Genomic DNA, 26,183 nt, shown 5'->3' with positions numbered 1-26,183 from the left:
GGATGAAAGATTTACAACAGATGCTCTAAGTGTCCAAGAATTTAAATAGGAAACAACCCTTGTAGATGGCAGAGAAACTCAAATTTCATCTAAATAAGAAAGGTTGCCAAAAAAAAAAAAAAGACAGCTAAGCTATTTACAAAATCATTCATGGAACTTGGCTGTATTTTGAGCTTAATTTGTAAAGAGTTTCCAATCCACATCTTAGAAGAAACACTATTAATAAGATGTTCTCCTTTGGGTAATAGTCTTGAGCTAAGAGGGCAGAGCGCCATTTTACAATGGCACAGAATTTCCAAGTGTGCAGACTTGTATCATTCCACAGCATCCCCTTGAGGCTGTGTCTCTACTGACTGGGGAGCTAATCACCATACCAGTGAATTCTTATCCACCCCTACAAGGATCTATTTTTCTCCGGGGCAGAACTTCACTGGAGACAGGCCAGGCTAATGCTCCACAAACACAACCCCAGATCCTGGTATTAACCATTCAATTATCTGCTCCCAATGTAACCTCTCTTCTTCAGTACTTCAGTAACAGAATGGTCACACAACCATCCATCTGCCTAATAACCTAGACGAAGTAAAACAAACACACCTAGCAAATCCTGGAACCAAGTTTTTCCACTACTTAGTCTGGTGTCCCCTTCATCTTTTAAGACTATTATTAAAATTGTCACACCTAACTGCAGAACAGTTGCCATTATTAAGGATTTTAAACAATGTACCTCAGCCAGAAAAAAAAGAAGGACTCAATTCTTTCTCACTCCATAACAATAGTACTCTCAAATAACATGTTTTCAATTTAGAAATATTTGGAATGATAGCCTTCATTCTTTTTCCACATTCAATAGTGAAAACTATCAATATGCTACATTTACAATATAGTACACAGAATACAACAGTCTCCTGAGGAAGTCTCCAGAAAAAGAAGAGTCTGTCAGTTTTATTGAGTATGACCCACAAAGGTGATGGGCCATCTTCCGCACTTGGATTATTTTTACTAACATCTTAGAATCACCTCATGTTCTTACCTAACCACTTTGATATGTAGGTTAGGGGAAGCTTCTCAATCTTTTTATTTTTCGTTACTGCCCTCCTAAGTCACCGTTGTAGACATTCTAATTACCCTCACTAAAATTTTAACACCACAGATATATTATCCATGTATGTACCTTATGTATATCTGTGCTTTATATATAAAAACAGTAAGATATTTTTATTCCCCAAGAAATTGTTTTCACCTGAACGAAGAATACTTTACCCTTTGCAAAAGCATATGAAAAAGCTTACTTACAAAAAGAAAGGTGGGGCCCCTGGGTGGCTCAGTCAGGTAAGCATCTGAGTCTTGAATTTGGCTCAGGTCATGATCTCAGGGTCATGAGATTGAGCCCCGCGTTGGGCTCCATGCTGGGTGTGGAGCCTGTTAAGATTCTGTTTCTCTCTGCCCCTCCCCACTCATATGCGAATGTTCTTTCTCCCTCTCAAAAAAAAATAATAATAAAATGAAAATATAAAGAAAGGGGTGAAGGTAAATAATGTGGTTAAATGTGAGCGTGACTGAAATCCTAGTTGTGCTACGAACAAGTACACACATCTATATCCAGTTCTTCTCTTCTGCACCACCTCCTTAATATAATGTTTTTCATCATACCTATTACCAACACAATTACATTTTTCATTCATTTGTTCACTTGCTTATTAACCCTCTGCTCCCCACTGTAATTTAAGTTCCACACAAACACAACCTGTTTGTGTTAGTCAACGTCTTATACCAAGCCCCCAGAACTCTCTGGCACACTGTGGGAATTAAATAATATTTTTTTAATAAAGGAAATAAGAATTTCCTAAACTGAGTTGACTTTGGAGTCATTTTTCAAGCAATAAATATTCACACATGGAACAGCAATTGTAAAAGCCCTAGAGAAACGACATTAAGTGCTTCACAACACTACCCTCATGCCCAGACTATCAGTCTCCTCAACGATTGAATTGCTTGTTTTTCTTTCAAATATCTTTCTCGCCCATACTTCATTCACTGTCTTTCAAATGCAACCATTTGAATTTCATTTCCTGAGCCCATTACATCCCACTTTTCATGATGTCCATGAAAGGAAACACATCTGTGGACATGAGATCAAGTGGCTTTTTTCGGACACAAGAAGAATCAAGAGAGCACAGGTAGCCTGGGAAACCAGGCTCAGGGGAAGGCTGAAGGGAAGAAAGTGACCCCCAAATAAGGGGGAAAAAATGCCTCAAGGACAATCTTCACAATGTGGCCAATGAGTAGTTCTGCGTTTTGGTTATTTCACTTCATGCCAGCGAGGAATAGTGGGAAGTGGGAAGAGCAGAGGAGGCAGAGCCTAAAAGTCTTGATATTGACACGTAACCCTTATTGAATCGCATTTTTTTTGCATAAATAGTGTAAAGATCCATTGAATAAAACATATTGCATAAAGAGACTTACAGCACGTAAAGCGCTATCAAAATGTGTGCATCACAGTTGGTCTTCAACAAGAGTTAGCTCACTCCCCTCACTTATTGCCTGATAGTCTCACTGAATTAGAAGTCCACATAAACCAAGTCTCCTTGTACAACAGATACGACCATTATGTGTCTTATTAATTTTTCAGAGTAAATATACTTCTTTCCCTCTTGTTGTTTTAAGTATCAGAAATAATCAGACGGCACTTGGCCTTCATGAGAGAATCTCAATGATGAGATTCTTTGCAAAGGATTACCTTAACATTCCTTGAAATTATTCCCAAACCAGCAAGCCTCCCTCAACAGTCTCCTGACAACAGGAGACGGTCTTAGACCGTCTTATGTTTCTCCTTTCAGGTCTTAATGCCTGTCAAGTTTGCTGTTGACAATTTATCATCTGTGCCTCTTTAATCTTCTCACGTGGTACAGCCCTAAGACACAATCGTTGGCTGTAGCTTCCCTCTTCCAATCTCCCCTTTTGTCTCAATGTAGAAACATTTTCTCAATACTTTCCCTGTTCTTACCCCTGGCTTACCCTTGTCTCCTATCTATCAAACTGAACCACACATTACTTGGTCTGGAGTCTGTTGTGCTTAATTGCCACCAGCAATTGCAAACTTGATCCCTTTTAATAGGTTAAGCGCTGTTACATCATCTTCCAGGCCTCGACTTCGTGGGAAAATGTTCTATGCCTTATGATTTGAGACAGCCAGGCATAAACTAGGACACACAGTCACCCCCGAGAAAAGATAGACCATGCTCTGGCATTAGCCTTGCAGTCAAATTAAGATGCAAGCCCCGATGACCAGCGAGTTTGAGAAAGGGACCTCTGTGGGAAGTAACACAAGTTGGAGCCTTACAGTCAGAGAAGCTTTGTTTCGTAAAGTGCTGCGTAGTAAAAGAGAATGACCCGGCAGATTCCATGTGCACAGAAGAGTGTTACTGCGTAAACGTATCTCTATATGGAAGACAAGGCTACAGCCAATTTTGACACCATCTTTCTTGAAGGACAAAGTGAATCATCAAGACCTGCGGAAAAATGTCTTATCCGTAGATATAAATGCTTCAGACAACTGTGTTTTATTTGAAAGAAAGTAGGACTGAGCTCTGCAAGACCCGTGTTCAAGTGTTGCAGCTGAAACTCGTAGACGTGTGACCTGAGGCAAGTAAATTAGTAAACCTCTCTTGTCACCAATTTGCTTCTCTGTAAAATGAGGACAGTAATATCGGAACTACCGATTTTGTATGCGGATAAATCACCTGAGCTGCATATGCCTGATAAGTAACAAAGTGTTCATTTAATATAAATGTATGTATCACAACCTCCAGAACAAGAGCTTTAGAACCTAATCATATGTCCTTTTGTTAAGGTTAAATAAAATAACGTTTACTGTTGTTGTTTCAAGTGGCTCAGGTTTCGGTAAGGAGAAAGAAAAAATTCCTTTATAGTAAAAAATATTTTTAAAAAATAAATAAATAAACATTGAGTCATAAGGGTATTTTTAAAGATGAGACCAAACTGAGAGTAATTTCAACATTTCTGGCTTATTTTTTGTGCCAAAAAAAAAAAACACCCTAAACTAGAACTACGTTATGAATTATTCCCTTCCTTTTGTGGGTGTCTTCCCTTTTGCCTTTGGTACATTCATAGGGCTAAAAAACATCAGCAGTTTCACTCCCCAACTGTCCCGTCCACATATATCTACCTAAGAATTTCTATTTTCTGTTTCACCATAGGTGAAGCAAAAAAAAAAAAAAGAAAAAAAAAAAAGGAAGGTGGGAGGTGGAAAAAACGATTTCAGCCAAGTAACATATGTATGTAACATATGTATGTATGTATGTATGTAACATATGTAACATATGTATGAAAAATTTGGTAAAGTAACCGTAAGACTCTGGAGAAAAACATACTCTATAATAACCAAACTTGGGATTTATAGTCGTCTTTTCCATTGCATACCTTGAATCTATGAACACTGAGGCTTTGGTAAAGTACATTAAAAACTATCAAAAGCACCTATCAAAGGGCTTAGCCACTATTGAGTGTTTAATAAATGTTAGTATGTGGGACTTTTTTTTCTGTCAGCGATCTGCAAAATTTATTGATTCTCTTTCATACTTTATGACAGAAATAGTCTTCCCTATTTATATGTACCATCACTTCCTTGGCATTATGAACAGCCTAACTCTCTTCTTCCACAGACTCCTCATGGCATTTTTCACCTCTGTGTTTCTCACTGTATAAATGATAGGATTTAACATGGGAGTGAGGACGGCAAAGAACACGGTCACCAGCTTATCCACAGGGTAGGTGACCACAGGACGCATGTAGGTGAATATGCAAGGCACAAAAAAAAGTACAACTACGGCAAAGTGGGAGCCACATGTTGAGAGGGCTTTGTGTCGTCCTTCGGCGCCGTGGGAATTCAGGGACCTCAGAATGGCTATGTACGAGACGAGTAGCATGGAAAAAATGAGCAAGCACATGGCCCCACTGTTGGCCGCCACCACCATTCCCAACCTGTAGGTGTCGCTGCAGGCAAGTTTCAGCAGAGGGAAGAGATCGCACATGAAGTGGTCAATGACGTTGGGACCACAGAAGGGCAAGCTGACCATGAAAAGCGTCTGCACAGCGGCATGCAGGATCCCCCCTAGCCAGGCCACCACCAGCAGGAGGCGGCAGAGCCCCTGTCGCATGATGGTTGTGTAGTGCAGGGGCTTGCAGATGGCCACGTAGCGATCATAGGCCATGACAATAAGGAGGATGATCTCTGATCCTCCCAGGAAGTGCTCCACAAAGAGCTGAGTCAGGCAGCCACCCAAGGAGATGGTTCTCCTCTGATACAGCAGGTCGATGATCATTTTGGGGGTGGTCACAGAGGTGTAGGAGGCATCTATAAAAGACAAGTAAGTAAGAAAGAAATACATGGGAGCGGAAAGTGTGGGGCTGAGGGAGATGGTGATGACAACGAGCAGATTGGCAAGCACAGTAAATAGAAAAATGAACAAAAAGACCACGAAGAGTATTTTCTGCAAGCGTGGATTCTGCGTGAGTCCCAAGAGAAAAAATTCAGTCACATTGTTCGGAGGTGTGAGGCTATCCATTCAAGAAGGAACACCCTCCTGGGGCCTGAATTCCCTACAGAGGGATAAAGAGAGATACCTATTAATCCATGAAAGGCTTGTAGTCTGAATTTCGTGGTACAAAAACAGTCACTGTAAATGTAGCGCATGTTCTGGGCACTCCTTGCCTCGCGTTTGTTTTCATTCCTTCTTACTTCCTCCACAATGCTCTGTCTCTTCATACACCTCCCACCTGCCGCTTATAAACACCCAAAGGGCAGCTCCTGATGTGTAATGTACTGAGGAAACCCTGGGTTTTAAACACGAGTGGAATTTTCCGGGTTCCAACCCTAAGTGACTTCCCTAAGTCATTTCAGTGGCCCAGGCTTCTGAGCCCTCCTCTATGCCTGTGACCTTATAAATTGTAACTCAGTTACAACTGAGTTACAACTGTAACAACTGAGTTAACTTACAACGGTAAGTCAGTTAAGTGTCTGACTTGATTTCAGCTCAGGTCAGGATCTCAGGGTGATGCGATCGGGCTCCATGCCAGGTGCTGCCCTCAGTGTGGAGCCTCCCTGGGATTCTCTCTCTCCCTCTTCCTCTGCCCCTCCCCAACTTGCATGTGCACTCTCTCTCTCAAAATAAATAAACACTTTTTTTATGTTTATTTATTTTTGAAAGAAAGAGAGAGAGAGAGCACACAAGTGGGGAAGGAGCAGAGAGAGAAAGAGAGAGGGAGACACAGGATCTGAAGCAGGCTCCAGGCTCTGTCAGGGCAGAGCCTGACACAGGGCTGGAACTCATGAACCCGAGATCATGACGTGAGCTGAAGTGCAAATGCTTAACCGCCTGAGCCACCCAGGCGCCCCAAAAAATAAACACTTTAAAAAATAATAAAAGATAAAATTTTTTAAAAATAAAAATTTCATGTGGAGAACAGAGTCTGTTAGATAAGATAGGTTATGTGTGTGTGTGTGTGTGTGTATACGTGTGTGTGTAAACATGCACACACAAATATATAAAATCTATTACTTTAAGTGTGTATCATATGTTCACTTATTCAACAAATACTTATTGGACGCTTCTTATGTATATAAATGTGTTTGTCAACATAAAGTCATAAAAGCGTCCCCGTTTAAATGCCTTTAGTAGGGGCGCCTGAGTGGCTCAGTGGGTTGAGCGTCCGACTTCGGCTCAGGTCGTGATCTCATGGTCCGTGAGTTCGAGCCCCGCGTCGGGCTCTGTGCTGACATCTCGGAGCCCGGAGCCTGCTTCAGATTCTGTGTCTCCGTCTCTCTCTGCCCCTCCCCCACTCATGCTCTGTCTCTCTCTGTCTCAGAAATAAATAAACATTAAATAAATGTCTTTAGTAACCCCTCCCCCAACACTTTATTACCAAACAGTAGCAGCACATTCATTCATGAGACTCCCCCACTCCTTTATGCTCCTCCCACCTGCATTCTCGCGCCCTCTCTCCCATCCCCCCAAAGCATCCATCACCCATCATTCCTGCTTGCAGGATCTTGCATTATTAATGGAATGAGGAAATGTGGGGACATAAATCTCTCAAAAGAAACAAGGGAGAAACATAAATATAGCAAAATTTATCCTGCAGGAAAACATTTCTTTTCCTTCCAAAGGTAAATGGATAAAGAGTTTAATTTTTTAATTATCCAAGATGAAAATTTTATTCATATGTGAAAACCAAGTGTAGCAATCTCATAGCAAAATCAAGTAGTCCCTTATTCTGAGGTGGACTTCCCCGGAAGATTAGAAGAGACAATAGTGCACATAAGTAAGAATAAGATGTAATTAATAACAGTGATTTATAACTAGCTACGAAGAAGTAGAAATTATTTGGGCGGTATTCTTTGAATCTACAATATTCCTTCTAGGAATAAAACCCAAATAACAATATTTTTAAAAGAGAAAACCCATTATGTACAAATATGTTCAACACAATTATTAAGAACTGTGGAAAATTAAAAACTGCATACAATGTCCAACTTTAGAGAAATGGATAAGCAAAATACAGTGCACCTCTCTGAATAATATGTCATTTGTAACAGAGATGTTTTTAAACATTTGCACAATATCAAAGCAAAATTATTATGTTGTAATAATAGTTGGGGGAAATTTGGGATGCAAATTTGAATATATAACATGATTCTAACTAATTTAAATATGCATATAAATAAATAAATAAGAAAAAAAATCCCAAAATATTTTTACTTCTAAATTGGTAGTATTGTAGTTGATTCCACCTTTTGTGGTTTGACCTGCTGCAGAAGACATTTAAATGTCAGATTAACCAGGGGAGGGGGTAAGAGGTGATTTTATGATTTACAAGATCCATTTAAACCTAAGACTCTATAATTATATATTTTCTGGGGAAAAAAAAAATCTCACCTATGAACTTGTCTGACATAGCTCCATGGCCAGGGTCTCAGGCAGCTGGTAGTTCACCAAGAAATAAGTCAAGTTGTAAGATTGAAAATACACACTAGCCCAGCTACATTAAGTGTCTTTGCTGATTTATAAATGGCACCTTTCTCTTGAGTCTCATAAGCACAACTATCCACCCTGTCTGTAGGCACATTCTGTGAAGTTTATTAGCTATGGTTAATTAGACCTCAGGGATATGTCACCATCATCAGTAGATCTTGCCAACAACCCAATTATTGCACGTAACTTAACTGAACATCAGTTTTATAGCATTCATCTTTAATTTTTAATTTCTTCCTTGAATCTATATGAATACAAAATACCATGACAAGAGGAGAAAACTAAGTCAACCATTTATAAACTTGTATACTTGATAAAAAATGAGCTTAATACAGAGTCTGAATATTTGGTATTGTAAAAATTAAACATTTAGACGGATAACTATCTGATTTATTAAACTTGCAAGCCATAATATTTGCTTTTTGATTGGTCTGCCATTCATGGTGGTAATTTTCAAATATTGTTTTCAGATGTACATGAGGTGATAGTTATGAACCCTATTATAATATTGGCACCTCATATCAGCTAAAGTTTCCAATACTTCTTCAAAGTGGTTCTTTCTTATGCCAATTCTGAAATTAGATAAAAATGATAATAATGAACATAATTCCATTCTTGAATTGTAGTCAAAGATGGTAAAATGTATTTATTTCAGTCCTATAAATTTAATCTCATAGTATCCCTATGAAATAGAAAAGAAATAGGCCTCTATCTGTATTTATAACAAGGAAATATAAGACAAGAAATAAGAATGCTATTTGCCAAGGTGAAACAAGAAGCCAGGCCTCTAAATTCTGGGCCAGGATCCTTGTCCCTAAGTTATTGTTTTACAACTAAAGTGTCATGACACCTTTATGCTGCCACCCACTGCGAGGCACATTACAGTTATGTACTAAAAGAAATAAATATCAATTTTTGAAGTGATATTTTTATTCAATTACATTCAGAAATACTCCTGTATAGAAGCACAATCACCCATGTTCAGATTGCTTTCTTTAGTAAGAGGAAAAAGTAATTGTACATAACTCTGGGTTGGGTCCTTGAGAGCAACATGTGTCATGGGGGAAAACAGTTTAAGGTACCCGAGAAAACATGACTAAACCTAGTTTGATTAGGCACTTGAGTATTATAGTGCCATGGTAATATTTGTGATGGTACATACCAAAGACAGTTTGAATCAGGATTTGAACCTGAAGAGCTATTATATATACATATATATATATATATATTATATATACATATATATACATATATATTATATATAATATATATGTATATATACATAATATATACATATATATTATTTATACATAATACATATATATATTATATATACATAATATATATATATATATATTCTTTTTTTGCTGAAAGTTCATCTGTGAAAATGTCTTGAACTTGTCTTTCAACTCTGGGATGAAAACCAGAGTCAGATCAAAGAATTAGCATGTGCTTACGAGGTCATTGTGCCCAGTGTCATGAAAGATTGCATGCCATTCACAATGCCCATTAAATGGTCATCCAGCCTCTACTTAGCTGCAGTGGTCAGTGGAGAGACTGCGTTAGAACCCCTACCACTGTCTAGTCTAGTTTCCCAAGGCCTACAATAGCATGAGATGAAAAAACAACGAGTTAAATATAAATCACTGAGGGTTTTCCATGAAAGTAATTTTTCAAAAGAGAAGTTCCTGGAGCTATACCAGGGAAGTGTGTTTCCAGAATGTAAATCCAAAGGCAGAGTGGTTGGAAACCCCCAGAGAGACAGCAACACAGCGCTTCAAATCAGAAGGATAAACCAGAATGAAAGCAGAAGAAATTAAATATAGATCATATCACAGTTGACCAGAAACTAGTTGAGGTACGGTCTGATGTTTGATGGGTTCAGGGACTAATTTCACAAAAATCAGGTACCTGCCAAAGTGTTCTTCATGCATTTCTTGTGGCTTCATGCATTTCAATGGGGAGAGGGACGTGTTCTCAAAGGAGCAGAACTCACATTGTCCTACCAGTCCACAGACCCTTTCAGCCTTGAAGGACATCTTCTAAGTTGTTTGTCAGAAATGAAAAACTTGGGGGAGATGAGCTGTGGTCTCATGACTCTTCCAATTTTACTTTTAACTGAAGTAGACGTGAATATAACAACACTCATAGTAATAAAATATGGGCATGGGCAGAACCACGGAACTTGGAATCACCTTCTAAATTACCCAGGTAAACTACTGGTAGACATAAGGAGAGCTGGTCTGGGTCATGGATGAGATAATGGCGCAGTGAGAAATAAGACCCATGTCTCCTGGTCCTAAAGCTGTTGCTTTTTTACTCTACATTTTCATAACCATAATATGCTGGCTAAATATTGTTGCATCATGGAATCCCTTGATTTTTTTCCAATAAAACATATGGCACTCATGAGGTGGGATGCTGGATCTTTCTGTCAGAAGAGGAAGCTGTAAATACATCTATGACATACATACACATTTGTATTTTGGTCACAGATTTCATTTTCTTTAACCGACTTTATTTTTGAAAAAAGCCAAAATTCATTCACAAGAAAGTCATGCAACTTAAGCTGTTCAGCTGAGAAATACTTTCTTTGGCAACTGTTGAGTAATGATTCCTATTTTTTCGTATCTCTTATAAATGCTCTCCTAAAGCAGTTTCCAGAGAGGATTCCAGATTCAAGGAACTAAATGCAAAGTCAACTTTTTAATAGTGAAATTATTTTACTGCATGTTTCTGGAAAATAATTACATTTGATTTTACTAATAATTATTACTCAAAGTGTCACTTTCTATGGCATATAACCAAAAACTATTTTTATAAACCAAACCATAATCAAATACCAGTCCCAGACCCCTGTATCATGAAAAGACCACAGGATGTGGAGTACGAATATTTGCACTCAAGGCTGGCTTACATGTTCTATGATCTAGTTATTTAACCTTTCTGATTTTCTACTTTTTTTCTGTAAAATAAAAACACGAGAATTCAACTTTGTAAGTTGTGACCATGGGAAGACACTTTAAAATCTTCACATCAGTCTAAATACAATTAATTTTTATAATCCCTGACAACTTTTACCCAACAGAACAAGAAACCCAGGATAATTTTAAACATTAGATATATCAAGTGTGTGCCAAGAGGGTATTGGCAAATACCTCCTTTCTAAATTGTATTCCACACTGTCCTAGGCCAGTAGGCAATTCAGCTGAGTACCAACTGCTTATATACACAAGCCATTACACAGCTCTGTAATTAGAAAGGAACATTTTTAAGTCTGTTACAAAACAAGAGAAGTTCTGATGAAATACTGCCTTTTTTCTGATACTCTTTGAAATGGTTGAAAGAGCATCAAATTTGTATTTAGAAAAAGGCAGAGCTGCATACTAGCTCTGTCTGACATTGGGCTGGTTATTTAATGTTTTTGAACTTCATTTTCCTTCATCTGTAAAATAGGAATAATCATAATAATACCTGCTTGCAGAGGTGTTGTGCCACATGAGAGATATGTCTTAAAAGTAATAAAATATAAAAATGTAAAAGATCATGAAAGAAATAGCATCTTTGTAGTGGGTCATTTATTTTCTGAAATGGCATTGCTGTTTAATAACATTCTAATGGCATTTTTTACTTCTGTATTCCTTACTGTGTAGATGACAGGGTTTAACATGGGAGTAATAAGAGCAAAGAATAATGTTAGGACTTTATCCATGGGAAAAGTAGCTACTGGTCTCAGATACATAAAAATACAGGGCACGAAGAACAAAACAACAACTGTGATGTGGGAGCCACAGGTAGAGAGGGCCTTTTTCCTCCCTGCAGAGCTGTGAGTCTTCAGGGAGCACAGGATGACCACATAGGATACCAATAACATCACAAAGGTGATCACAGAAATTACTCCACCATTGGCAACAACCAAGAGGCCGACAAGGAAAGTGTCAGTACAGGCAAGTTGTAACAGGGGGAAAATGTCACACATGAAGTGATCCATGACGTTGGGACCACAGAATGGGAGCCAGAAAGTAACTAGAATCTGTCCAATGGAATGGAGAAAACCCACTGCCCAACACACCCCCACAAAGAGGCGACATGTGTGGTGGTTCATGATGGTCATGTAGTGCAGGGGTCTACAGATGGCCACATAGCGGTCATAGGCCATGACCACAAGGAGGACAATCTCTGAAGCTCCTAAGAAATGTTCTACAAAGAGCTGTGTCATGCAGCCACTAAAAGAAACCGATTTTGAATCAGAGAGCAGATCAGCTAACATTTTAGGGACTATGGAGGAGGAATAGCATGCATCTATCAAAGACAAGAATGCCAGGAAGAAATACATTGGGGAGTCCAAAGTCTGGCTGCAGATTATAGTGACCACAATGAGCAGGTTGCCTGTGACAGTGACAATGTAGATGATAAGTAACACCAAAAATAGAATTCTCTGCATCTGAGGATTCTGGGTAAGTCCCATTAGAATGAATTCGGTCACATTCATCCTGTCTTCTTTTATTTCAAAGCTGATGATGAATTCAGGAGTGGAGAATTAACCTGTAAAGACAGTATTTTCAAAGACAAGGTGATGAGAACTCTATATGTGGGGTTTTTAGGTAAGTGCAAAGCATTTTAATAGCATAAGCTATTTTTTCATGGTGTGCCAAAGAAAAGAAACTTGCTTTTTCTATTTTATAAAAAGAGCAAATTTTTGAAGTGAATTCAACCTCTTACAAGGATGCAAAAATCCTTGTTCCACACCTGAAAAACTGGTCACTGGGTCTTTGCTAGAGGACATCCAGGCACAGGAAGGTCACCATATAATAAGCCTGATTGCTTCTCAGCCAGTAAGAAATGTTAAAAACTCATTAAATATTTTTAAAAAGCTGTACAACTATTGGTTTGGTTCCACACATGATTGATGCAAGATTAAGTCTAATTCACCTTCTTTTGCATTTCAAAACCCTTTAAATAAGTGGCAGAGAAGTAGACCTGCCTGCTTGTTCACTCCTTTATTTGTTCACTTGGTTCAGTGTTGGACTTATTGTGGTGTCCAATAAATATGAAATGAATAAATAAGTTGGAAGACTCTTTACTTATTTCTTCTGGGTTTTCTTTTTTTCCAGTTAACTCCAAACAATGAAAGTGTTTACTCCCTTACTAAGGAAAAAATAATGCAGTACATGGTGGGAATGCAAACTAGATGTAGTCTTTCCACCCCTTCAGATCCACTCTCAATGTGCCCACCCTGGGCAGCTCCTTTCCCTGGTCTCTTTCAACCAGATGTCTTACCTTCTGACCAATAGGTGGTACCAGCTGAATGTAAGAAAGCAGGTGAGAAGAAAAGGATGTCAGGGTATGTATTGTTCGATTGACAGTGGTCTGTCAACCACTGGGTGACTCACTGAAGCAGAACTCTTTGGGATGGACCCTCTGGGTTCCTGTGATCACTCCCCCTGCCCCCCGCCCTTGCTCTCTCAAGTCTAATTGTGGTAATGGCTTTTTCATCCCTTATTGGTTTCCCTTAACCCTACCTATACCTTGATAAATAAACATAATTAAACTATTTTTAATCTCTCATTTTAAGTATGCTATCTCAGGACTCCAATGGATGCAGAAAATTTGTGTTCTTTCCTTTGTAAAAGAAATAAAATAAAAATAAATGAGAAAATCATTTTCCCTTTATATGAATTTATTTTATTTATAAGATCTGTACTTCTTTTCATGTATAGCTGCTAAATTAAATTAACTTTTGTCAGAACAAACTGAGGGTTGATGGGGGTGGGAGGAGGGGAGGGTAGGTGATGGGTATTGAGGAGGGCACATGTTGGAATGAGCACTGGGTGTTGTATGGAAACCAATTTAACAATAAATTTCATTTTTATAAATAAATAAATAAATAAATAAATAAATAAATGTTTGGTAGAATTCCCCTGGAAAGACCATATATATATATATATATATATATATATATATATATATATATAGTATAAGGCAGAAACATAGCATAAAGATTATTGGGCTTCTTCAGTGAAAGTCTGTTATCTGCAGCACTCTCTTGGGATTATATAGGATTTATGCCTTTTACTGCCTTGAGCTATTTTATAACTCATAACATTTATAAAACTGATAATAATGCCAATAACTCTGGCCCATAAAAATGCAAATGTTGTTTGGTGAAAGGTTGATTGACTTCCCTGGCCATTATAGATAAAGTCAGTTCTGCATTTATTTGTAGATGAATTACACATCCCTGATTGAATAATGTAAGGGTAATATTTTGGATTCTTCTTTCGGGTGATTATAATCTTACCAGTTCTCTCATAAATTAATGATTAAATAAAATCTTTTTCATGTGTTCATTTTGCGTAAGAGTCATGGTTTCACTTTCTAAAAAATTCTCTTGCTTTTTGATCTGAGAATAGGGACCATTATATTTAGGACCGATAAGCTAAAAGACTCATAAAAATACAGATATTCTTAACCTCTGTGTTATTTCACCATGGGTTTTTCTGTTTTATTTTGTTTGAGGATCTCCTTCTATTTAATCAATTTGTAAAAGTCTTCTTTAAAACTCGCTTTGAAGAGGGGCACCTGGGTGGCTCAGTCAGTCAGTTAAGCGTCTGACTTCAGCTCAGGTCGTGATCTCACAGTTCGTGAGTTTGGGCCCCGTGTAGGGCTCTGTGCTGACAGAGCCTAGAGCCTGCTTCAGATTCTGTGTCTCCCTCTCTCTCTGCCCCTCCCCCCGCTCACAGTCTGTCTCTCTCTCTCTCAAAAATAAATAAGCACTAATTTTTTTAAAAAACTTGCTTTGAAGACAAATGGAATCAAAATATGTTATTAAATTATTTTTTATTAACCTCCTAATTCTATTCCCACCCAGACTTTGCTATTGTAAGTACCCTTATCAACCACAACGAAACCAAGCTGCTGAACAAATTACATCAATTTGGCCCTGGTGTGTGTGTGTGTGTGTGTGTGTGTGTGTGTGTGTGTGTATAGGGGAAGGATTACACAATGAAATATAATTTTATGGTCTATTGAATCATTCATGTATAAGTTCGTTTCAAAATACACTCTCGGAAGTGGAGCTTTAACAGTAAAAGAAAAGATAAAATTTCCTCTTTCGTGAAGCTTATATTCTAGTAAGTAGAGAGAGAAAATAGCAAATAAAAAAAAGAACTATACATTATGTCAAGTTACGATAATTGCTATGAGAAAAATAAAGCAGGGTAAATGATACATGGTCCCTGTATATGATTTTCTCCAAGGCAGTGAGAGAAGGCTTCTTTCGGAAGGGATTGCATAAGCCAAACTTGAACGAATGGGGAAGGACCTGCAATGATACCCAAGGAGAGAAGTTTCCATACAGAGAGACCAGCAAGTGAAAAGTCCCTGAGGAGGGAGCATGGTTGATACTGTTGATCAAAGGAGGCAGTGTAACAGGATAGGAATGAATAAAGACTGGCTGATGACAGATCTTGTAGGGCCTTGCAGATCATTGTAAGAGGATTATTCTGACTCAGAATGGGTCAGAGAAGAACAAGAGTAGAAGACTCGTTGGGAGGTTATTACAACCATCCAGCTAAAAAGCAATGATGGTTTGGACCAGTATGGTAATAGTAGAGGTGAATATATTATGAAGGTAGATACAATAGAATTTCTGGATGGCCTTAACATAGACATAAAGAGAGAAAAGAGTAAAAATTACTCCAAAAATTTTTGGACAACAACATCTAAAGACAGTGTTGTCATTTACTGAGACAATTTCATGTCTAGAAGTCACTACTAACACAGTCAATGATTTCCTGACTGTTTATCAAGTACCAGACACATTTAATCTTTAATTCAACAATGAAGTCAGACACTGCTATCATCCTCACTTAACAGATGAAATATTTAAGATATAGAAAGGGTAAGGAAGCTGTTCAATGTAAGTCAAAGGGTTGTGACGCTGAAATAAACAAGCAAAGGTAATTCTATAAAGTGCATTTAACCCCTGGAACTCTTCACTATTTACTGTAAAATGAATATATTTGGCTCAAAGGATATCTGTGAGAGCAGAACAGCTACTATCCCAGTAACTGGCATAAAGGAGATACAAAGGATGACGCTGGACTACGACTATTAATATTATAGTGTTCTTTCTATGAGGCCATATCTATAACACCTAAAGCAATGAATTACTCAAAAAGAATAAGAGTGGTTGTCAGTCATTTATCTGCATGGTTTTTAACCACCTAGCACGAGTCCTTTTCTCTTCTTTACCAAAGTGATTGCTTGTAAGCTATTTCACACATGCACTCCACAGTAGATTTATTAGTCTTGGCCTTCAGCGGATAAAGACAGTGTTTGTTACACATGATTATAGTTTTAAAATGAATGTCAAAAATATTTCAACAGAAATAAATAGATTTCTTGCAAGTGTTATTCACTGATACTCTCCCCTTCAAATTCATTTTTCCTACCTTTTTGCTCAGCATCCTCCCTGCCCCACAAAATAAAAAAGATCTCTACCTATCCACTACTCTCCATTCCTTTTTCATGTCTCCAGATTTCATTTCCCTAGAGTGATCTTTTAACCTGTAATGGTGTATACTCAAGCAAATATTTCTTCCCTTAAAATCCCAGAAAGCACTGCTTCAGTGCCTTCTGAAAAAGAACTAGTGAGAATAATCTAGTAGAGGCATAGCTACCAAGAAGGCCAAGGAATGCGAATCAATGCTGCAGGTGAAAATATGAAAACTAGGATGCCCATACTGTAGAAGCCTAACCAGGCTCCTTTTTTTCAGCTCCCAGATTGAAAAATAAAGGCCTAGGGGCACCTGGGTGGCTCAGTCAGTTGAGCGTCAGACTTCGGCTCAAGTCATGATCTCACAGCTTGTGGGTTCAAGCCCCACGTCCGGCTCTGTGCTGACAGCTCAGAGCCTGGAGCCTACTTCGGATTCTGTGTCTCTCCCCGCCCCCTGCATCTCCCCTGCTGGCTCTCTCTCTCTCTCTCGCTCTCTCTCTCTCTCTCTCTCTCTCTCAGAAATCAATAAACATTAAAAAAAAAAAAAGAAAAAGATAGGCCTATTAACAGGTGTTATCACTATAGATGAGAAAAGGAAGCAATTTTTTTCTGTTTAAGTCTGTGTGAGCCAAAGACAGAGAATCCAGTCTTTAAAAACTCCAATGTTTTATCTTTTGCAAACATGGTTGTTTGGGTCTTTGGCTTACCTTTGTAATTGTATCATCTAAAAATTGTAGAGAATTAATAGAGAAGCTATCGAATAAGATATAGTTGTGGTATTGTCACAACTAGATCAAATCCATTTTTTAGTTTTATGAAAATCAGTCCCTTATTTCTCAGAACCCATGATTCATTCATTCATCCATTAATTCATTGGTTTACTGTCCAAACTTTCACTGATATACATGTTAATTCAGTAACTATATATATATATCCGGCCCCTAATATGTGCAAAGGGGCTGGAAGGGGCTACAAAGAGAGATGCAGACAGGGGCCTTCTCTGAAAGAACTCCTCATCTATGATATGGACAGTCAATATTCTAAGGAAAAAGAGGGAAAATGTTAAAAGTATCAGAGATGCGCACTTCAAAGTGTGTGACGTGCCCCATAACCAAGTGTGAATGCCCAGGAAGATGGAGCATTGGATCACACCTCGTGACTAGTACACTGAGTTAGGCGCTTTAACATTTTGCTCTGAAGATTAAGTGAATACTTAAAGTAGGGAATAGAATTCCAAATGCTTGCTCTTGAAAAAACCACCTCAGTTTCCCATCACTTCAGGAAGCAAGGGACTGCTATTTCTTGCATAAAGAGATTAAAGAGGTGCCTGGGTGGCTCAGTCAGTTAAGCGTCTGAATCTTGAATTCAGCTCAGGTCATGATCTCACAGTCTGTGGGTTCAAGCCCCACATGGGGCTCTGCACTGACAGTGCGGAGTCTGCTCAGGATTCTTGCTCTCCCTCCCTCTCTGCCACTCCCCCACCTCAAAATAAATAAATAAACATTTAAAAAAGAGAGAGATTAAAAATTTGGAAGCACTGAGGCTCCAGTTATCTGCTACACTTTATCAAATACGATCATCTCAACTCTCAGAGAGAAAGCCTTTGCTTTGATTGCTTTCAAATGTGATACCAGAAACGACATCTTCAACCAATAGCCATGATGTTTTCACTAGCCTCTCCTATATAATAACACATAGGAAACAACCAAGGGTGTCCCTCCCAGCAGTGTTCTCCCTCATTAAGAGCCAAACTACATACAAGTCAAGAAAGGAAAGGTCTGCTACACAATCAATTAATAAAAGCTAAAAGTCATTTCAGTGCATTTAAATAAGGCACCCCTTTTTGCTTTCAGGAATTAAAGAAACATTTCTCCAAAATCTTTTAATTCATAGAAAAAGTCTCAGTTACTATATTGTTAAATGTTATGTTTGTGTTGGAAAAGTATAGGGATAACTATGAAAAATTATGCATGAAAAATACAGAAAGTAAACAAAGCAAAAACAGTATTATTTTATAGGTTTTTTGTAATGCTGAAACTAACATTTTTTTCATTTTTCACCTCTCTGTATTTCATATTTTTTAGCATGATTATATGTTACTCTACTTTTAGAAAACACTTTTTAAATAAACTTTAGTACCATTTTGAATGTTCCAATAGCTCTTTCTCACCTCCTTTTTTATTTTTGTGGTGGCAGAAATATTACAGTTCTGAGAGAATTAAGGACTAAAGAATTAAGCTTACTTTCCTCTTAAGAGTGTGAATTATTTGGTAATTATAAAGTTCTGCATGAAAGTTAACCATTATTATTACAAGTAATGATCAAAAATTAGTATTGACTGTTTCACATATGCTATACATTATGCAAAAAAAATGTAAAATTCCTCACTGAATATTTTTTAGAAAGAGCGATATGTGGTTGAAAGGTTCTTCCTTCTATTTTACAGATAGGAAAATTGAGACATGGAGAAGGAAAACCTTGTGTTCCAGGATATATAGTTAGTGAGGGACAGACCTAAAGATATAATTCAAGTCTGTCTGGCCTCAAGTCTTGATCTTGACCATGGCCCCACATTACCTCCCATGTAAAATCTTACCAAGGTACTTAGCATGAATCTTCTTTAATATTCATCTTTCAACAAAGGCTTTAAGAAGAGACTGTTTCTCATCCTAAGTTGTGGAGACATTAACAAATAGATTCAAAACACACTTGAGAATTTGAAATACGTCAACTTCTTCCTCTGAGAATTGTCCATCTCCTCTCTTTGGAGAATTTAGAATTATCATTTACTTATATATTTTGTCTGGTCAGTTAATAACATATTATGGTCTCTGTCCATTTCTAATTTGACCTAAATTTGCTATTAAAAGGTAGTATCATACATCAAGCCTTTACTGTTTACAATCCTCTCTCATATTTAATTTCAAAATAACCCTAGAAGATGAGTACATTACTCCGAACTTATAGATGGAAAACCTAACATTTAGAATAATTTCTTTCATTTTTCCAGGATGGTGTAACTAGTAAGCAGTAGAACCAAAAGTCAGTTTCTGCTATTTCAGTTCCACAGTGTTATCTGCCTGATTTACGAGCTCTCCAAAATCAAAAGTCCCAAAAAGTGTTGTACCATTTTTGACTGTAAGAAGAATACTAGTCTTGGGTTTGATAGTCTACTATGGGAGTTTCCCAAAAAGTCAAGTACATGGAGGCCAGAATTTGGTTAATCAATCATTAATCATAGACATTGGGAATTGAATGAATTATTGAAGAGTATCTAATTCATTCTTTTTATTTTTCATATGAAGAAACTGAGGCCCAGGGAAGGAAAGAAACATTCCTGAAATTACACATTCAGATGGTGATGAGGAAAAAATTTAAGTCTGATGGTGACAAATTAAGGGTACAAATTTAGGTTTCTTATATCCCAACCTACTTATCTTTTTCCTGCATGGAATAGCTGATATTTTCACTTGCTAAAGGATAATTCAAACAAAAGACATTGTTTTGCTTGCCTAATTTATTTCAGATTTATTTTAAGATTCCATTTTCCACACAGTTACCCTGTCTCTCCATTTTATTCCAAGCCGAACTAGTAAATTCAGTGGGAATGTGGTAAGACTCACTCCCTGAATAAATCAAATCTCTTTGGTAGCCCAAGGATATGGTAATTTTTTTTTACTTACTGTTTTGAAAAGGAAGATTAGTTCTAAATACTTCTACTCAGCCTGTCATTCCATGAAACTAAACACCAGAGATCAGGGACCCAAAATGGAAATGTATTCCTTAGAATATAAGCAGTCTAACTTTCTCCGCAGAACTGGCCCACTGTGATTGCTTTGGGCCAATATTCTTTCACCTTCGGTCTGCTTTCTGACCACTGGCCCACAGTGGCATTCTGCCACCCAGGAATGAGCATTAGTTTGCAACATATTTATGGCATCTCCAGAAATGTTTGAGTATTTCTCTCTTTTCAGAGCATAGTTACCCTGCCAAATGATGTCAGATGCCTTAGAGAAAGGTTAGGATGAAGATATACACCCCCTATCTGTGGTGATATCACAGGGTATTTATTCAAGGATATGTGATGATTCCTTCATTCAAGAAGTTCTGGCTTAGGAAATTATTCTCATCTCAAGATTCGATGAGAAGCGGGGGCGCCTGGGTGGCGCAGTCGGTTAAGCGTCCGACTTCAGCCAGGTCACGATCTCGCGGTCCATGAGTTCGAGCCCCGCGTGGGGCTCTGGGCTGATGGCTCAGAGCCTGGAGCCTGTTTCCGATTCTGTGTCTCCCTCTCTCTCTGCCCCTCGCCCGTTCATGCTCTGTCTCTCTCTGTCCCAAAAATAAATAAACGTTGAAAAAAAAAATTTTTTTAAAAAGATTCGATGAGAAGCTATTTTCATGCTCTGTCTCTCTCTGTCCCAAAAATAAATAAACGTTGAAAAAAAAAATTTTTTTAAAAAGATTCGATGAGAAGCTATTATCTTCCTGAACTGAATTTTGGTGATTCAGTTCAGGACTTTATTCACCAAATCTAGATTATTTATCATCATCATCATCATCACCACCACCATCATCATATTAGTCTGCTTGGGCTGTCATAGCAAAATCCTGCAGACTGGGAGGCTTAAACAGACCTTGATATTCCCACAGTTCTGGAGGCTGGAAGTCCGATATCAAGGTGGCAACATGGTTGGCTTCCGGTGAGGCCTCTTTTCCGGGTTTGCAGATGGGCCACCTTCTCACACTGTCCTCACATGGCCTTTCTTCTGTGCACATGAGTGAGAGAGAGAACTCTAATGTCCCTTCCTCTCCTTATTAGGATACCAGTTGCATCAGATTAGGGCCCCACCCTTATGATCTCAAGGAGTACTAGTTCTTCCAGCCCTCACTGTTCAAGACTTGCAAGCCTAGTACAAGGCATGTGAGTGAAGAAGCTTTTCAGAATGACCTCAGGCTCAGCCAATTTCTGCCTGCAACCTCATGAGAGGCCCTGACCCAGAAATACCGCTGTGAACCACTCCCAAATTTCTGACCCACCAAAACCATCCGAAATGATAAAGTGATTGCTGGTACTTGGGGGCGATCTTTTAGACTTCGATACTATGTGAAACATTGCAGTAATTTAGACACTGTATTATTGTTCATGGATCAACAAATTGAACACTTTGGAAAGCTAAGAAATAGAAGAATAGATATATAGATATTTTCTATATGAAAGTGGAAGTGTTGCAGGGTAGTGGGAAATGCAATGGTTATTCAATAAATGTGCTGGGAGAAGTTAATCTACTATAAAAAGGAAAGTATATTCCCACCTCGCACCATACCTGAAAATTTATATCCTATATAGGTTAGAGATATAAATGTAAGAAGCAAAACTTTAAATTTTTTTGGAAGTTATATTTATCAAATCAGGACAGGGAAGGACGTTGAGAAGCATATGCACAGAACATTCATCCTGAGTCCGGTTTCTGCACCTCTGCACCACAGCAGAGGTGGTGAGACCTTGATCCCAACTTAGTTCATGCCAGGACCCCGGTGTCATCTCCTACAGTTCTGATAAATTTTTACTATTTAATCCACTGTGTTGAATTTCTTTCTGAAGAAAAGATCTAGATTAATTTTTATTTACTTCATTGAATAATAAATTAACCTTCATGGCTGGCATTTATTCAATACATATAAAAGAAATGGGAGCGTTAATATTGCTAAGTACACTAACCAGATCGAATTACAAACTGAAAGAAGGATGAGGGCAAAAAAAATACCAATATCATATCCAATCTGTGTTGTGAGTTGACTTCTCAACAAGGTAATGCATAATGCCAGAACCTTAAAAAATGGTCTTTGTATTACAGTAATAGACCTCCAAAACTCCTACAGAGCAATTGTAAACAGAGAAGACACCTTTGATTTACCACTTAAGTCAAGAACACAAAGTTTACAGAGAATCAGAAAGTCATTCATATGTAAACAAAACAATCTAGTCCCAAAATGTTTTACATTTATTGCCAATTTTTTAAAAAGGTACCCAGAGAGTATAATTTAATGTAGGCAGCATTTGAGGCTCTATCGTAATATGAGTCGAGTCACTTATACATATATTGTAACTACTGGAAGAAGCCATTTGATCTTGATGTACAGAATGGGTTGAACAATTTAATTTTTCTGTCCAAAACTTAATTAGAATATACAAAATCAACCATATGCTACCACCACAGTATAAACCTAACAAAGTTCACTGCTTATGGGTCTATCCTCAGCTGTGAACATGTGCTGTGAAATGAATTAATTTGACCAGGATATTTATTTTTGCTGTTAGATGAAGCTGTTAGGTTTTATTTTTTAACAAGATGAATTTTTAATTTTAAATTTTCTACTAGATAATATTTTTACATACCATGGAGGTGCCATACCCCACAAACAAGAACTTGAAATAAAACCAAAAATTGTTTCCCACTAAAGAATCTTAACACAGTTTGATTACATACATCAGGGATTAAATTGACACAATTCTCTTGCTCTCTAAGGGATATAACATACCCCATTTAGATAAAGATTAATTTATAGACCTGTTTCAGAATAAATAGGCTAAATAATGCAAAGGAGATGATTTTTAAAATGTAATCACTGTTAGTGAAAGGAGTCCTTGATTCTGTGAAAGAATGAATATCATGTTCTGCACGAGCAGTACAACCTTCCTCCAGCAAAGGTCAGATTTTTACTCCAAAGCTTCCTCATGGCATTTTTTATTTCTTTATTTCTCAGGGTATAGATTAAAGGGTTCAGCATGGGGGTTATGAATGTTAAAACCACAGTCATGAATTTATCAATAGGAAAGGTAGAATTAGCCCTTGCATACAGGAAGATACAGGGAACAAAGAATAAAATGACCACAGTTATATGGGATGCACAGGTGTAGAAGGCTTTGCGTTTCTCTTCCAAACCATTAGTCTTAAGAGAGCGTAATATGACTGCATAGGAAACTAGGAGAATGAAGAAGATGACAGTGCAAATGGCTCCTCCATTAGCTATCATAGAAATCCCAATGAGGGAGGTATTGGTGCAAGCAAGTTTCAATAAGGGATACATATCACACAAGAAGTTGTCAATGACATTGGGGCCACAGAAAGGGAGCTGATAAATAAAGATGAATTGAACCAACGAGTGCAGAAAGCCTCCAGTCCAGGCCACCAGCAGCATAAGAACACATACCCTCCTATTCATGATGATTAGATAATGAAGTGGTTTACAGATGGCTACATATCGGTCATAGGCCATCACCACCAGAAGAATGACTTCAGCACCAGCAAATAAGTGATCCAGAAAGACTTGAGTCATGCAAGCCTGGAAGGAAATAGTCTTCTTCTCATAGAGCAAGTCTACAATCATCTTGGGAGCAATGACAGTAGAATAGATAGCATCTATAAATGATAAATAAGCCAGGAAAAAGTACATGGGAGAACCCAGTGACGGACTGGCCATGATGGTCACCATGATAAGCAGATTGCCCACTATTGTCACAATATAGATGAGTAAGAATGGGACAAAAAGAACTTTTTGCCCCTCAGAGTCCTGTGTGAGCCCCAGGAGGACAAACTCCGTCACATTGTTTCTATTTTCCATACGTTCTTCTGAAGGCATTGAACTCAGGCCTCAGAGGCTGCAAACAAAATGGCCAAAATGAATTTGAGAGGATCACAAGCTGTATGTCAACAAACTAAGTGTTGACATAACATTGTTGACTCAACAATGTTTGCCCCAAAGGGTCTCACACAGGGTGACTTTCTAGAAAATGAGAGTTTAGAATCTCCACCCACAAGTTCCTTGCATCAACTACAATGAGGAGACCAGTTTTCTACCTGGGAGGTACATGTGAGTGGGCCTATCTGTGACATGATCTACCAAACAAGGAAGAAGCTTTCTCTAGAAATTCACAAGGACTGCACTTTTTGACATTATATGCATTATATGTCATTTCTTTTTTTTTTTTCCTGAATTCTTTTTGGCCTTCTGAGGTTCACCATGAAAACAATCTCATCTCTAATAGCTTATTTACAATGTAATACCTAGTACGTGGAGCATAAATTGATAACCTGACATTTAGATAACTGCTTTTCTGAGTTACTTCACTATGAGCTCCAAATACTGAAAAAATAAGTCACCTGAAGCAATGAAAGAACCAGACATAGCATAAGTGCCCTTTAAAATGTTTATAAGAGGCACCTGGGTGGCTCAGTTTGTTGAGTGTCTGACTGTGGCTCAGGTTCATAGGTTCGAGCCACTCACAGGGCTTTGTGCTGACAGCTCGGAGCCTAGAGCCTGTTTCGGATTCTGGGTCTCCTTCTCTCTCTGCCCTCCCCCCCGCCCGGCTCTCTCTCTCTCTCTCAAAAATAAACATAAAAAATTTTTAATAATAAAATAAAATGTGTATAAAATTTATTTTAGCTGAATTTTAAACATGTAAGAAACCAACTGAGATCAATATATTAAATTCTTCCCACCCAAGAAAGTACAATAAGAGCGACATGTTGTTTGAAAATACACACACGCACACACACACACACACACACACACACACAAACTGAGTGGACATTTACTACAATCTAGGTTATTGGGGAGGAAAATGGGTAGTACAAATTTAAGTAAATGGGCACTACATAGACATTTTTCCTACTTTCCAAAACTGTTTAGAATTGATTATTGCTAACCGTAGCTCAATTTAGAATGCCAACATAAAGATTTTAGGCAGAATCATGGTATAGTAGAAATAATTCTATACTAAAAATCTAAAAATGTTATTTGATTTTGCCCAGTCATCTTGGGAAAATCATGTTCCAACCCATGTTTCTATTGGAAAGGTTACAGTCTTTCCTGATTCCTGAGTTCCTGAATTCTTGTTATTGAAAACTTTATCTAGCATTTGACAGTAGACCATCTTTTTAATAATCAGGGTGAACTATCATATGTTAAAGATTATATGATTATTAAAGTAATGAGTAGATTAGACCAGCTGTTTTGTTCATTGTTAGTTCTTGATTATCTGAGTCTGTGTGGAATATAAGACATTCTTTCTCACTTGAGGAAAATGAATTATCCATTGGGCCTTTCAGATATGATCCACAACCAATTTTTCATGTATTGTGTGCAACTTTTTTTGGCAGAATTATTTGAAATGTGCTCCATTATAATGTGTACATTTGTAGACCATCATTTGTGAAGGAAAGGAGATTATTTTATTCTTTCTGCTGCTAAACAAGCCAATTTGTACTCAAAATCAGAGGGAGAATAAAAATGTAGAAGAGAGAAAATAAGAGAAAACATAAAAATGCAGATAGCACTCAGCAAAGACCATAAGCTGAATGAAATATGCTTGCAAATTGATGAATTTTGATTTGGGTGGACTGAATGAACTGGAAGTAGAGGAATTTCAGATTTCCTGAGTTTTCAACCTGGAGTTAGACTGGAGGGTCCCCCAGCATCAGTACCAGGACTCACCCCTCAGACTTTTCATATTTCCAGAAAACCAGATTCTGAACTTTAAGATATATCCGAAGATATATCAGAAGAGACAAGATGCTTAAAGGGGTTCCACCCAGCAGTTCATTGCATACATACAAAATTAAATATCT

At 37.8% G+C, this 26,183-nt stretch overlaps 3 protein-coding genes across 3 annotated transcripts; all 3 read right to left on the bottom strand.

Moving 5' to 3' along the window:
* Positions 1-4,640: 4,640 nt before the first annotated feature.
* Positions 4,641-5,637, bottom strand: LOC101090388 (olfactory receptor 140-like). Its single transcript, XM_019812963.3, has one exon. It carries the CDS (start codon positions 5,586-5,588, stop codon positions 4,641-4,643), a length of 948 nt encoding a protein of 315 aa, XP_019668522.1. The 5' UTR covers positions 5,589-5,637.
* Positions 5,638-11,399: 5,762 nt separating this feature from the next.
* On the bottom strand, positions 11,400-12,636 carry LOC101090140 (olfactory receptor 4C46-like). The gene has a single exon (XM_011286841.3). It carries the CDS (start codon positions 12,544-12,546, stop codon positions 11,629-11,631), a length of 918 nt encoding a protein of 305 aa, XP_011285143.3. The 5' UTR covers positions 12,547-12,636; the 3' UTR covers positions 11,400-11,628.
* A 10,477-nt stretch (positions 12,637-23,113) lies between these two features.
* On the bottom strand, positions 23,114-24,186 carry LOC101089895 (olfactory receptor 4A15). The gene has a single exon (XM_003993298.5). The coding sequence runs from the start codon at positions 24,175-24,177 to the stop codon at positions 23,224-23,226; it is 954 nt and encodes a 317-aa protein (XP_003993347.3). The 5' UTR covers positions 24,178-24,186; the 3' UTR covers positions 23,114-23,223.
* Between the last annotated feature and the right edge of the window lie 1,997 nt (positions 24,187-26,183).

Source organism: Felis catus, chromosome D1, assembly GCF_018350175.1.
Source record: "Felis catus isolate Fca126 chromosome D1, F.catus_Fca126_mat1.0, whole genome shotgun sequence".
NCBI classification, from domain to species: Eukaryota; Metazoa; Chordata; class Mammalia; order Carnivora; family Felidae; genus Felis; species Felis catus.
Note: the sequence above shows the minus strand (reverse complement) of the source record. Positions and strands in the feature narration are given on the sequence as shown.